General features: G+C 39.3%; 1 protein-coding gene across 4 annotated transcripts in view; it reads right to left on the bottom strand.

The window, feature by feature from the left end:
• The window catches only part of KYNU (kynureninase), a 99,270-nt gene that overhangs the window by 35,798 nt on the left and 48,587 nt on the right, over nt 1–14,885 (bottom strand). For all 4 annotated transcript variants that reach the window (XM_074966808.1, XM_074966807.1, XM_074966806.1 and 1 more), the window contains 2 exons: nt 7,843–7,941; nt 7,394–7,467 (listed from right to left, as the gene is read on the bottom strand). In XM_074966808.1, coding sequence (XP_074822909.1) covers nt 7,394–7,467; nt 7,843–7,941 — 173 coding nt within the window. The remainder of the gene's footprint in view (nt 1–7,393; nt 7,468–7,842; nt 7,942–14,885) is intronic.

Here is a 14,885-nt window from a genome sequence, read left to right as displayed (position 1 = left end):
ATAAAATCAAGATATGTCATGTCTACACCTTCCCTGCATCAACTAGACCAGTAATTCTGATGAAGACAGACATAATGGGAGGCCCAAAGCTGAAAAGATGAGAATGGGAATAGATGGAAAGCATATTAACCAGCCTCTCTTTCATAACCTAAAACTCCTTCCAAAGCTAAATAATGCTCTTGGATATTTGCCATTCAGATGGCGAATCCAAGAACATACCCCTGCAGCCCCATCATGGGTCTAGATTGGCCTAATAAATCACTTGTCCCAAGACAATGCAATTAAACCTAATTAGCCAGTGCCTTTATTCCTAAACTGTCTCTTCCCATGGGAGATTTTAGGTTTTGGTTTTTAAATTAGCTTAAGGAGCTAAATTGCTCTCATTGACTTGGCAGGGAAACAGTTTACTTCTGTCATAGTCTAGGATAGTTTATGCACTCAGGAGACACTTGTTGCATTTCACAAACAGCTTACAGCTACATTACCCAACTATTTGATTTCACTGGTACTAACAACAAATCTTTCTACAAACTGCACCCAGTACATTTTTTTTATCAGTTACCACTAACTTTTGACCTTGCTCCATTGAGCACAGCTTCTCAGAAGTCTCCTACAGTGCTCCTTCACATCCTTCCTTTGGCCAGGTTGCTGTTTATTTTGGCTTGATTTTCAGAAGGGCTGAGATCTGCAGCTCCAGTTGGCCTCAAGAGGAATGAAGGTCAATGAAAATCAAGCCATGTGTCTATTGTCCGTATAAACACCTTCACAAAAGCAGCCATAGTTTTTTCCAGCACAGACTAAGCAACATTACTGCCCTATTTGAGAACCATTTTTTCTTCCTTAGAATAACTCCATTCCCAAAGATGGGCAGATGTATTATCTTTACAGCAGCTTCAGCCATTTTTGTCACAGCACTGAGGGCTCAAATCCCAAAATATGGTTATGTAGCATTTCCTCATTTATTTCCTCAAAGGAATAAAATAACAGTAATCAGAAACTCAATAAACTGAAGTAAAAAATGTCATAGGAGCCAGGAACAGTTACCAGCTGGAAGGGATGGAGATGGAACAATCAGATGCAAAGCAGACAGCTTATAGGCTTGATTTTCAGAGATGCTGAGCATATGCATGCTGTCAATGGAGTTGTGGGTGCTCAGGACCTCTAAATCATCAGGCAGCTTAGATGGTATTTGCTGGTCTTTAATCATCTTAAAACCAGGAAGGCATACTGGGATAAGGTTTTTGTAAGAGGACGAACCCAGGCCCTTGAGTTTTTGTTAGGGACCATACGGTCAAAAAGAAAGGCAATCCTCCAGAAAAGGTTGAATTCTCGCCTTTCTAACAATCAAGAAACCAACAACCAAGATCTTGTTTGAAGATCCTAAGCTTTTCGAAGTGGGAGCCTGGCGTGTATGAAATAGCTATGGCCTTCTTGTTTTTCCTTTGATATTTTGTTTCTATAATAAAAATGAGATGCTTTTGGGGTATCAGCTGTTTCCTGTGTGTACAGCATTCTCCACGACATCAAACAAACAGTTTATTTTTAAACTCAACTTTAGCGCAGACAAGCAGCAGGTAAAGGCTTGAGAAATCCTTTAATTTTAAACATTAGACGGTGTAGAATATTTATTTACTCTTCTGCCAAGGCTTATCTATTATTCTCCTGGCTGCTTTACATACATTTATTTTCTTTTCATCTTATTAAATGGTGCTGTACTTTTTATTATAGGGGATTCAGCTAGGAACTTTTTTTTTCTTTTTCCTCTAACCCAGGATTCAGTCAGGTTGTTTTGCACAGCAAAAAAGAAGGGTTAAAAAAAAAGGGTTAAAGAAACTGCTCAATTATAACTACAAATCGTACAATATAAATACTTTTTTTCCCATAGTGCCTTCCATTCCAGACACTTTACAAATATTAGTTTTTCCTTATAACAATCCTGTTGGTAAGTTTTTATAAATTGGGAAACTGAGGCACAGAAGTTAAGAGGGAGAAGTTCACAAAGGAGCTAGGCACCTATCATTTGTATCTTTGAACATCTCTCCCTGAGTGATCCGCCTGAGGCTCACAGAGCAACTGTGTAGTATAGTCAGGAATAAAACAAAATTTCCTCCTTCGTAGCCTTAAATTAACAGAATTAGACCCTCTTTCTTCACCAGAAAAAAAGAAACAGAGTATTTGGGTTTGTTGCAGCCCCAAACTTAGGGAATCAAATGTTAAATCATACAGCTTCAGTCCTGACAGCCAATCCTTGCTCAACAGACCACACCTCTTTACATTATAAAATGTCAATGTATACCTATGTGGGGAAACCATCTTAGTCCAAGCTGACTGAATCAGTTTGCATTCTAAAAGGTGGAACAGATATTGAAAGGCTAAATTCAGCCCTGGTGTCAGAAGTGATCTCAACTCTTGTCAAAGTCAACAGACTAGCGACCATTGACATCAAAAGTCAATTGGCCCAAAGTTTCCACTAAAGGAAGAAAGGAAAGATAAGCTAGAAAAATGCCATCTGACATTTTAGGTAAAGATGCTTAATAATGCTGAGCAGGACTACCCTGACTACTGGGCTCTAGAGTCAGTCTGTGTCTTATGCTCTCCTGTTGGAGCTGTTCTGCTTTGGCCCAGCAAATATTTAATTATTTATACAGAGAGGGAGAGATACTGACTCTAGAGCCCAGGGGTTAGGGTACTCATGTGGGAAACTTAATGACTGTTTACTTATATATGGAAAGTGGAACAGCTCCAAAAGGAGAGATTGAAAGAAACCCATCCCGGAATAGCCAGCAACCTGATGATCAGGGCACTCATCTGGGATGTGGAAGATCTTCAGTCAAGTTCCTGGTCTACAGTAGGCCGAGAAGGACTTGGATGTGGGTGTCCCATCTCCCAGATTAGTGACCTGACCATCAGGCTATTAGCTGTTAGGGTTGGTCTCTCTCGCTCTCTCTTGTTTTTCACCTGATGTGGTAGAGGAAAAAATGTTGAAATTTCAAAAAGTTTTGCGGGACGACAAAACCATTTCTCACCCTGTGCCCTGGTTTTACCTTGGGCTCTAATTTATACTTGCTAATTACAGGCAAGAGGTCCTTTGGCATACACCTCGGAGCTTCATCTTTGAAAGATGGCCAGAATGTACATTTTACATTACAAGGCAATAAAACATTTTGATAAATATAATTGCCTAGTCAATAGCTTGAATATGAAGGATGAGATAAGTTAAAGAAATCAATATGGTTGGTTAAAGTGGTTTACATAATATTGGCCATGGGTTAAAAACAATCTGTCAAATCACTTAAATGACACAGAGATCAACTGGATTGGAATTTAATTACCTACTTCAGGGTGGCTGAAAGACAAAAATGAAAAGATATTTGGGGCTTCTGTGTTTGAATGATCTTTTCTGGCCACTGGGTGTCATCCTTGATTCAAATGACGATTAAAGACTTTTTAGATACAGCATAAAATCTGCAACTTCACTAACAGTTAAATTCTACTCTATTTGATTGTACATCACACAGCAAATTGTTCTGCATTTGAATCAGCTATCAAATTGAGCACTTTGACATAGACAAATTCTCTTTTGTATCACTGCTTTATTTGGAAATCTGAAATGGCTGGGTGATGTGGGAGAGGGAAAAAGGAATGCAACTGGGGCATATTAACAACAAACAATTTGATCTCTATGTTTCATTATATACAAAAGAACTATGGCTACTAAGGTCCCAACAAAAAATTACTCTTACAATTTTTCACTGTCCTGCTTTTCTGACTTTGTGTCGTCCTGCTTTAAAGTAACTTGACTGAGAGATGGGCTCATGTTGCAAAGTTTGCACCCAAAGTTCTACATCTCTAACATTTGCAGCTGTCTGGACTCAGGGATCTGATCCTGAATTCTGATTCGAGCCTGTTATAGAGATAAAGATAGGGCCTCGCCTCAAATTTCAGATGCAGATCTTGATCTGAACTTCAAAGTTCTGTGGTGCTTAGACCCACAGTTTGGCTTCAGCGCCATCTGCAATGTATACAGCGGGTCACAGGTTGGGAAAGTATGTAACATGTAGCTATATTTATACTTTAAAATGTTCATTTATCTCAGCATAGTACAGGACTAATGACTATGTATGGGGAAATTGGTTCAGTAACAAACTCTAATCTTAGCCCATTCCACAAATTCAAGCTGGTGCATTTACTAAGGTTTCAAAAGCTGAGGAAAGGGATCCAATCCCCTATGTGTCTCTTTTTCACACACACCCCCAAATGTAAATCACTCTTCCCACTCTGTGTCTCCAGACGGCTCACTACAAAGTCCCTTTCCTCTCTCCTGGCCCCAACATCTTCCCCCGTGAGACCCTGACCCCTTTCTTCTCCCACCCACCCCAAATAGGCTTGAAGATCCTTGTAGGATCCAGCAGGCGTGGCCACATTAGTGCCAGACTGCACTGTGTGTATTTGACTGGGGGGAGCCTATGAGTACTCTTGAACACAGCAGCGATAAGAGATGGCTATTCTGTGTGTTCTGTTGGGAAAACCCCAAGGACCATAAAAAGGTGACCAGGCCTAGAGTGATGGAAAAGTGCAGAGATGGGCTAGGTAGTTAGTTTGTTTTTCAGACCTGAAAGCCTACTGGGAGGTTAAGGAGTACGGAACGGAAGGTGCATCTTTTGGAGCAGATGAGTTAATCTTTTGAGTGAAGGAGAGGGGACATATACAGAGAGGACAAAGAGCATGTAGTTCAAGGAAAATAGTAATGAGGGAGAAAGAAAGATGGGACACCGAAAATGGGGGAGAGAAGTACTGGGTGGAATAGTTCAGAAGAGCATCCAGTCTTGCTGGTGTTTGCCTCAAGCAAATAAAAACTTGTGATGATCAGCTTATAAATGGCTGCACGCCCTACAATGGGTTCTCTGTTGTGAGCAATTGAGATGATTCCAAGAACCAATCAGCAATATTGTGTTATCTATTAAGAGTCTAGACAGTCTAGGAGCCGCACATAATGTAATGCAACTGGTTATAATAATATTATTTCTCTTTGAAACTAGATTTAGTTTTCCTTGTCCCAGCTAAAATAAAAATAAGTACCAGCAATTTCTCCAGGTGTTACATCAGAAAAGTACTGTTTACATTTGTTGATGTATTAAAAAAAATCACAATCCGACTATTTTTTAAATATGACAGCATCTATATAACATTTTTTAACAAGTATTTCTTTGTATGCAGCCAACCTCTGTTCAGAGAATATAGCTTTACATGAATTAAGAAGTCTTTGAGAAAACAGATCTTCATGTAATGCTTCCTAGCTTTAAAAGTAGATATTATAATGAAAGCATGCCACAGTTAGAGAACTATTAATCAGAGCTAAAACAGTCTTTGATTTTGTTCACCAACCACAGACTCAGATTTTTATTTTTAAAGTCTAACTTTAAAAGGGAACTTAAAAGGGTGAGATATCTTTTATTGGACCAACTTCTGTTGGTGGAAAGGACAAGCTTTTGAGCTTAGACAAAGCTCTTTCTTCAGGTCCAAGAAAGGTACTCAGTGTTTACATTTTAAAAGAAAATTTGTTGTATTTTCTTTACATTAAACAGTCTTTTAGACATGATTAGGGTTACTTATTTTTAATGTTATAACTGTTTCCTCTTATTAGATTGCATGTAAACTTGAAAGCAGAGTCCAAGAAGATGACCTATTTAGGGGGTGCATATGTATGTGTTAATGGAGTTTAAAACTATTATAATTTATTAAAATTCTCAGTCACTATTTTAGAATAAAATGAGGTTAATTAACTGTTGCCTGAACTTGTATTAGCCAGTATTTAGAGTATAGCTGAAAAGTGAAATTGCCAATTAAAAAAACCCCTTCCATTAACAAAAACTGGAAATCACAATCCATTTTAGGGCATGCATGAGCACTTACTTTCTGTAATGTAATCTGAAATATCTCTCCCTGCATATACACTTTTAATTTCAATACCCTCATATACTACTATTTATAATTTAGGGCCAAACAGAAGATTTAAGCAATTCCATATTAGAGAGGCAAGAAAACAACAATCCACACAATTTTTTATTGGTTTCATGTTATGGGTTCGATGTTTTTGTTTTTAAACAAATTAAGCCTCTGATCCTGCAATGAACTCTGAGCAGATGGAACCCCACACCTCACTAATTTCAACGGGACTCCATACAGACATCAGGGGCTGCACATGTGGAGCTCATTGTAGCACTGTGGTCTTAGCCCATAACCCTGGTAAACTACTTGCGGACACAGATAACCTTTCTTCACATAAGTAATCCCATTCAAGTTTGCAGTTATTATACCCATGCTGGTCCCAGGATATTAGAGAGAGATGGTGGGTTAGGTAATATTGGTTATTGGACTAACTTCTGTTGGTGAAAGAGACAAGCTTCTGAGCTTACACAGAGCTGAAGAAGAACTCTGTGTAAGCTTGAAAGCTTGTCTCTTTCACCAACAGAAGTTGGTCCAATAACAGATACTACCTCAGCCACCTTGTCTCTCTCATCCCATTCATGTCAGTGAATTACTTCTGAAAGTACATATTGGCTTGACTAGGCATTTAAACTCAGCCTGTGTTCGTTTAAAAACTCCCTGAGGTTTGAAATTTGGATGCCACTTCATTGGTTTGACTGCATAAAACTGATTCATTCTAACCACAAACTGAAAGCAAAAGTCACGAGATGAAAATCAAATGGACTGAAATGGAAAAAAGATATCATGAACCTTTGTGAAACAAAACTGAAAGGATGTACAGAGCTCTATTCCTATCCACTCTGAGGGGAAAAAATCAGCTTTTAGTTAAATTTTTCAGATGTGGTCACATTCATCCATTTTCTTTTGGCGGGGAGGAGGGAAGGCAAAAATATTAGATGTTGCATACTGATCTAGCTTCTTCAACCATAAGCACCATTACTTACTTATATAAGACATGGTCCAACAGGAACTGTACAATTGAATTTCCTCAAATTTGGGAATGAGGATTGTTGATATTTATCCCTAATTCTGAACCCTCCCTAAGTGCTCTCTGTTTCAAATGAATCTTAAGACATCAGTCCAAAATTGTGGGAATTCTCACAAGAATAAGTTATACTTGTGATTTCCTACCCTCAAGATATTGAGCTCAGAAGACTTCCAGTATTTGGGGCCAATATCTCAAAAGAAGAATCTTATGAAATTCTAATATTGTTGAACCAGAACTCCAGCCCTGGCTGGACCTGGAACCTGAACCTCTAAAACCTTATCCTCCGTCAGAAAAACAGAATCAATCAGCAATGTCACAAAGGCAACAGTGTATTTTGACAGAGAAAGAGTGAACTGTTTTCACATTTAAACTTTACAACACCCCTGTGGGCTTTCTTTGATATATAGAAATACTTACACTGGTTTTATAGTCTGGGAATGTTTCTCATGAATGTAGGCACCAGCCAGGCCCCCAGCTCCAGAATTTAAATACTGTAAAGAATATATTAACATGAATACATTTTGCTCTCATCATTTCTCACATGCAGCATTCCCTCATCCTCCCTCAATAAAGACAGGATGGTTATACAATTTCAATAAGGCTTTTAGTTGAAGCTCTTTGGCCTCATCTATTGTCTTAAAGTGATGAGCTTGTTGAAAATAGATCTTGTAAAATATTTTATTTCTTCAGATTTGTCTTAAAAACCACCATACCCAAGGTAGCTGCATTTATACCTTAGACAAAGCTTCTGTTTGAGTTTTGGTCCAAGGAGCCGGTACAATTCCTATTTAATCTGATCCTCTTTGCCCACCCTTCTCTGAAACATAATTATTAAAAACATTCTCAAATACTATAGCAGCTCTCACCTTGTAGGAACACCAGCAGGCAAAATCTACCCCCCAGTCATGTAAATGCAGTTCTACATTACCAACAGCATGAGCCAGGTCAAAGCCTACATAGCAACCCTAGAGGAAAGAGAAGACTTTAATAGACTCCCTAAAAGGATAAATACCATAAAAGTGACTCTGCAAAAAAAGTAAATTGCTCCCCATATCCCAGCACCAAAGTCTGTTTGATTTGGTGATAGAAACAAGTTGTGTACAGTGTGTGTGTGTGTGTGTACACATGCACACACAAATCTATATCCATCGTCAAATGAATAATTTTACGGGCTTCTATTAGGCCCCCAATTTTGATCTATTGTAACGCTGTGATGGTATGTGAAAAAATATTAATAACAAATAAAAGATGATAGTTAATTAAAATACATGTTTTGACATGCTGCGAGGACAAGGATAAATAATTTATTTATATCAGTTACATGGTAAGGGTCTGATTTTCAGAGCTGCTAAATATTTGAAGCTCTCATTGCCTTTGCAATTTTGGGACCTTAGCACTTATGGAAATCTGTCCCTTAGAATTTTGCAACAGGTGAGGTAGCATCCCATACTGTACCATGCATTTTTAAATTTATTGTACTTGTCCCTACACTATACTAACACCCCCACTCCACCCTCTACTCCCTGTAAAGGTTATAGGATGGCCATATCTAGGGAACTGAAAATTTGGAATAACTAAGGAGCATGAAACAAAACATTTTATACACACAATAACCACTAGATGGCAGCATTTTTAAATTAAAAGAGTGATCTAAAACTTGTACTATAATGCTACACCATTAAAGTGAAGAAAAATAATAGCGTATTTTGTGCATGGACTACAAGTTAATACTATTTTACATTTCTCTCTAAAGACACAAATGGCCTTTTTACAAGTGGTATGGTAGGAATGAAAGTGAGAGCATGGACTTTAATACATCTAAGCCCTGTAATAAAACAAAGGTTATTTTTTTTTTAAAAATCTCTTTTGCTGTTTGTTGTACAAAAGGCATCTCAGCTAAATTATTAAAAGAATACTTTAGTATACTTAATCCCCTCTAAAAACTATCTAGCTAACCGAATGAAACAGCATGTATAAAAGTGTGACAACCTAATTCTAATGAAGCTGCTAATGGAGTTGTGGGGCTGTAAAATTCTCTCAAAATAATGGGATGAACTGCCAGCACCTAATCACTTGCACAATATAAATATTAATAATGGGTGAACTGAAATAGGAACAGAGTTCAGGTTTGGTTTGATAAGTATTCTAGCCCTCACACAGAAAGAACTTGTCTACACAGGAACATTCAGGATATTTAAGATGAATCAACTAAAGAAGTGACGTTAATGTGCATTAAACACCTCTGTGGATGCTCTCATTCTGGCCTTAGTTTGCAGTAGCTTAATCCTAAATAAACTACAGCAAGTTAAGGTCACTTAACTTCTAAATGAAGGCGTCCACAGTGGGGTTTATTGCGCATGAACTTTGCACTTTTTGTTGAGTCATTTTAAATTTTCGGAGTGTAGACATGCCCTGAATTGCAGCTCATCTGAAGATCTTTCACTAGATTCGCATTGGTTCCAGTCAAAATCCAGATTATTCTGGGAATAGCCTTTAAGGTATTTTGATATTTCTAGTCTCAACAGAAACTAATAAGTGGCCAAAAACATATCAGTAAAAATTTAAATAAGTTACTTATTTAAGTTGTGTGAGGACCAGTTCTTACTTCTATTAAACTGGTTCACCCATTCCCAAAGAATATGCCAGCTTTCTACAAAAGCCACTTTGAAAGCAAAAAGAAGAGAACAAAGAAAGCCTGTTGTTTAAAATGTCTGTCATATTGTTGTTGTTGTACTTGTGTTGGTCCCAGGATATTAAAGAGACAAGGTGGTTGAGGTAATATCTTTTATTGGACCAATTTCTTTTAATGAAAGAGACAAGCTTTTGAATTACACAGTGCTCTTCTTCAGGTACTTCACACGGTAAAGAATAAGAAGTTCAGTGAGGTAGCACAAGACTCCTTACAAGAATGGATGGCCTTGTGTTTAAGGCACCAGAGTGGGACCCTGAAGATCTGAATTCAGTGCCAGCGGACTTCCTTTATGACCTTGGGCAAGTCTCATTTCCCTTTACCTCAAGTTGCCATCTCTGAACTGGGGATAATCATGCTTCCCTACCTGATGTGTGGCACAGCTATGTAAACAGTAAGACTCTATATAGAGAGAGATTTTAAATGGCAATTAAAGCAAACTGAAAGAGCTCTCATTGCACCAAACGAGCAGGGAGGGGAGCTGTGTGGGAATGTTGCTTACAGAGACCATGGGGAGCTCTCCATCTGCTTTTGGTAGAGGAGAGGGATATGTGGTCCCCACTGAATCCTCATCTTTATTTCAACTTCTGAAAGGCGTTGTTGGAAAGTGCCTGGGTAGTTGCTGGTAACTGGCAGGTAGCAGCTCAGCATGGTCAATGACATTTGGAGAGAAGGAATTGACAGCTTCACGCAAGCACAGCTGGGATATTTTAGAAAGGAAGTCAGGAAGAGAAATGAAGATGAAGGATTTTAAAGCATTTCCTACTGGGACTTGAGAGATTAAAAATAGTCTACATGTCGTACACAGAGGCTGAAGGCACAGTATTTTTATTACATAATGTATTATACAAAAGTGAACTTAGAAGTTAAAGTTTCCTAGAAGTTGGCTGTTTCTTAAGTGGTTCAGGAGACTAGAGGGTTAGCCCCTAAAAGCAAAGATGAAAAAAAAAAGAAAGTAATGCTATACCCTCCACTGCCTACACCCTGCTGAGGAGAGCTTGGCACAATATGTAGTAATTTTCATTTATCTGAGAGACTGAAGATGGAAAAATAGCTTGAGGTGATTTTTCAAGCTTAATTTAGTTCATTTAATATTTAATGGCTTAATGAAGCTGTCTGTGTTCAGAGTTTTCACTCTGGGAGGAATCTTAGTTTAAGCAGAGAACTTAGGAAATTGATTTCAAAAAATTCAAAAGGAAATCAGTAATTTAATTCATAAATAATTGACCTCAGTCTTCTTAAAACACTTTTTCAGACCTTTCTGAACTTGCCTCTTAAATCTCTGTTTAAGCAGTTTTAGGGCAATCATTGTGGTGTACCATTTAAACTCCGTTTTTAAAAGATTTTGAAGACTTCATGTGAAGAATATTTCCCTCTGCTATATTGTTTGACTATAATATTTAGTGGGTTGTTCTACAAATTATATTTGTTTCCTTCCTCTCATCACACTTTCAATTTTCATTTTACATTTCCTTCTTTCTTTTCTCTTCTGTTCTCCCAACTTTACTTTCTGTTAATGAGATGTGCAGGTTTATTAATCATCAGTGTAGTGGGTCTTGCGTTTTGATTTGAACATGAGATGATTACGGCTCATTCCAACCTTTTTTGGCATCCCAAAGATTACAGCTTCCTTTTGATAAAGTTTTTCCACTAGCACTTAAGAGTTTCATTCTAGCCACTAACAGTTTCATCCCCCACCAAAAGAGGCAGAAAGATGTGGTCTTTAAGGTAACTGAGCCTTAGTCCACCAGAAACCAGAAAGGCTAGGGTAAGGAGTTGAATGGGTAGTCATGGAGAGTACAGAGCAGTAGTGTGACGTGATACTGCAAGTCTTCCCTGCTTAAATATCAGACCACTAAGTGCTGACATGGAGGACTGATGCCTTCAGGGGATGTGAATGAGATCAGCTCAACATAGTTTTTCTAGTTATCACTTCTGTCTTATCTGGGTACATCTTAAACCAATTTTCATCCATCTGCTTATTTCCATGAAGCATTATGACATCTGTGTGATGGCTTGAGTCCTGTCCACTGAGGAGAGAAAGGTAAGTGTCACTCACATATTGGTTGAACAATCTTTCCAAGTTAGTTCATATCTAAACTGAACAGCTGAGAGGAGGGGAGATAGTTCCATGCAGAAGAGTACATGTGAAAGCTCCTGTGAAAGAGGAACACTTGCTCATCATAACTATCTGGGATCTGTCCAAGATGAATGAGTTAAGTCAGCTTAGTGCTTTCCTGGACTACTCGTACGAGGCTGTGTAACTGAGATAGCAGCATTTTGTGCTCAATGGTGTTGCAGGCAGTAGTGTAAATATAGATATATCATTAATGGTTGCTGGTAGATTGCCTAATCTGAAGAAGGAATTGATGAAGTTGGTAATTAAAGGGTTCAGATGTTCCGTGCTAGTTTTCCATCAGCCACAAGGGGCACTAGGACTTTTATTTGGGTGATTAGGAGCATAAAGAATTTATCCCTAAATCTATTCATAACCCAGGATTCTGTATTGTGTCTATGTTAAGTCGATTAGAGGAACGTTGAAGGCCTGGGTCTCAATGTAAATTGTCTTGGTTATTGATTGTAAAACTTAGCAAGGTTTAATTTGCAATGCCTTTTTGCTGATATAAAATACTACTGTTTGTATTCTCAGAGTCTCTGTAAAAGACTGTTTGGTCTCTGTAAGAGACTGTTTGTGTGAATGAGGAATGCATGCATCGGGAAAAGATACAGTGTGAAGGCCATTGTTAACCAGATGGTCAAGAAAGGAGGAGCGAAGACACTTATTGAGATTTGTTGATGCCAAAGAACCATCAACGCATATCCATGATTGAGGAAGGGCAAATTGACAACCCTGATGTGAAGGCTGGAACCCCTAAAGATAATTGATTAAATCGAAACCAGGCAGGATGACCCTCTCACAGGTGTTTTGGAATGTTAACACCAATCAAGGAGTAACCGGTCAGAAACTGACACAGCAAAATCTATAGACTTCAACAGAGAAAAAGGACTGTAAGAACAGGGTGCTTTGCCATGGGACTTTGGGTTCGTCTTGCCACACTCCAGGAGTATCGGATCGCAACCGACAGAGTCCTGCTTCCCTCTGCATCCAATCTGGCTGGCCACTAGATTGATCCAGACTCTGGACTGGGAACTATAAACATCAACTGGCAGGACTCTCTCTGTGTGTGTGTGTGTGTGTGTGTGTGTGTGTGTGTGTGTGTGTGTGTGTGTGTGTGTGTGTGTGTGTGTGTGTGTGTGTGTGTGTGTGTGTGTGAGAGAGAGAGAGAGAGAGAGAGAGAGAACTGCCTTCTTCCCTATAAAGATCCCGTGTGCTTCTTATAAGTATAACAAACTGTCCACAGTCTGGAAATTGCTGAAGTAAATGTCTTCAACATTTAGGGTGTCTGAGTATGGTAGAAGAGTCTGTTAACTTTTCTTTTTGCGGATACAGACTAACACGGCGGCTACTCTGAAACCTGTTAACTTTGTATAAATGTATAGTATTTAGATATTGCAGAGGGTAGTACCTATAAGGGTCTTTGAATGTCTAAAATTTCTTAAAAGGAAAAGTTTCAGAGTAGCAGCCGTGTTAGTCTGTATTCACAAAAAGAAAAGAAGGACTTGTGGCATCTTAGAGACTAACAAATTTATTTGAGCATAAGCTTTCACAGGCTACAGCTCACTTCATCGGATGCATTCAGTGCAAAATACAGTGGGGAGATTTATATACACAGAGAACATGAAACAATGGGTGTTACCATACACACTGAAACGAGAGTGATAAGGTAAGGTGAGCTAGTCACAAAGTCTTGTTGTTGGGCCTGTCCTGTAGTAGGTAACTTCTGGGTACTCTTCTGGATCTGTCAATCTATTTTTGACGTCTCTGACTCAAGGAATATTTCCAACACACCTCTGAACAACATACTAACCCACAAAGACCTTCCTACCAAGACTACAAAAAGAAGGATTCTAGGTGGACTCCTGAAGGTTGAAACAACAAACTGGACTTCTACATAGAGTGCTTCCGCTGATGTGCACAGTCTGAAATTGTGGAAAAGCAGCATCACTTGCCCCATAACCTCAGCTGTGCAGAACACAATGCCATCCACAGCCTCAGAAACAACTCTGACAGCATAATCAAAAAGGCTGACAAAGGAGGTACTGTCGTCATCATGAATAGGTTGGAATATGAACAAGAGGCCGCTAGGCAGTTCTCCAACACCACTTTCTACAAGCCATTACCCTCTGATCCCACTGAGGGTTAACAAAAGAAACTACACCATCTGCTCAAGAAACTCCCTGAAAAAGCAAAAGAACAAATCCACACAGACACACCCCTGGAACCGTGACCAGGGGTATTCTATCTGCTACCCAAGATCTATAAATCCGGAAATCCTGGACGCCCCATCATCTCAGGCACTGGCACCCTGACAGCAGGATTGTCTGACTATGTAGACTCCCTCCTCAGGCCCTACGCTACCAGCACTCCCAGCTATCTTCGAGACACCACTGACTTCCCGAGGAAACTACAATCCATCGGTGATCTTCCTGAAAACACCATCCTAGTCACAATGGATGTAGAAGCCCTCTACGCCAACATTCCACACAAAGATGGACTACAAGCCATCAGGAACAGTATCCCCAATAATGTCACGGCAAACCTGGTGGCTGAACTTTGTGACTTTGTCCTCACCCATAACTATTTCACATTTGGGGACAATGTATACCTTCAAATCAGCAGCACTGCTATGGGTACTCGCATGGCCCCACAGTATGCCGACAATTTTATGGCTGACTTAGAACAACGCTTCCTCAGCTCTCGTCCCCTAACGCCCCTACTTTACTTGCACTACATTGATGACATCTTCATCATCTGGACCCATGGAAAAGAAGCCCTTGAGGAATTCCACCGGGATTTCAACAATTTCCATCCCACCATCAGCCTGGAACAGTCCACACAAGAGATCCACTTCCTGGACACTACGGTGCTAATAAGCGATGGTCACATAAATGCCACCCTGTACCGGAAACCTACTGACCACTATTCCTACCTACATGACTCCAGCTTTCATCCAGACCACACCAGACGATCCATTGTCTACAGCCAAGCTCTACGATACAACCGCATTTGCTCCAACCCCTCAGACAGAGACAAACACCTACAAGATCTCTCTCAAGCATTCTTACAACTACAATACCCACCTGCTGAAGTGAAGAAAC

This window comes from Natator depressus, chromosome 11, assembly GCF_965152275.1.
Source record: "Natator depressus isolate rNatDep1 chromosome 11, rNatDep2.hap1, whole genome shotgun sequence".
NCBI lineage: Eukaryota > Metazoa > Chordata > Testudines > Cheloniidae > Natator > Natator depressus.
This window is presented reverse-complemented; position numbering and strand designations above follow the sequence as displayed.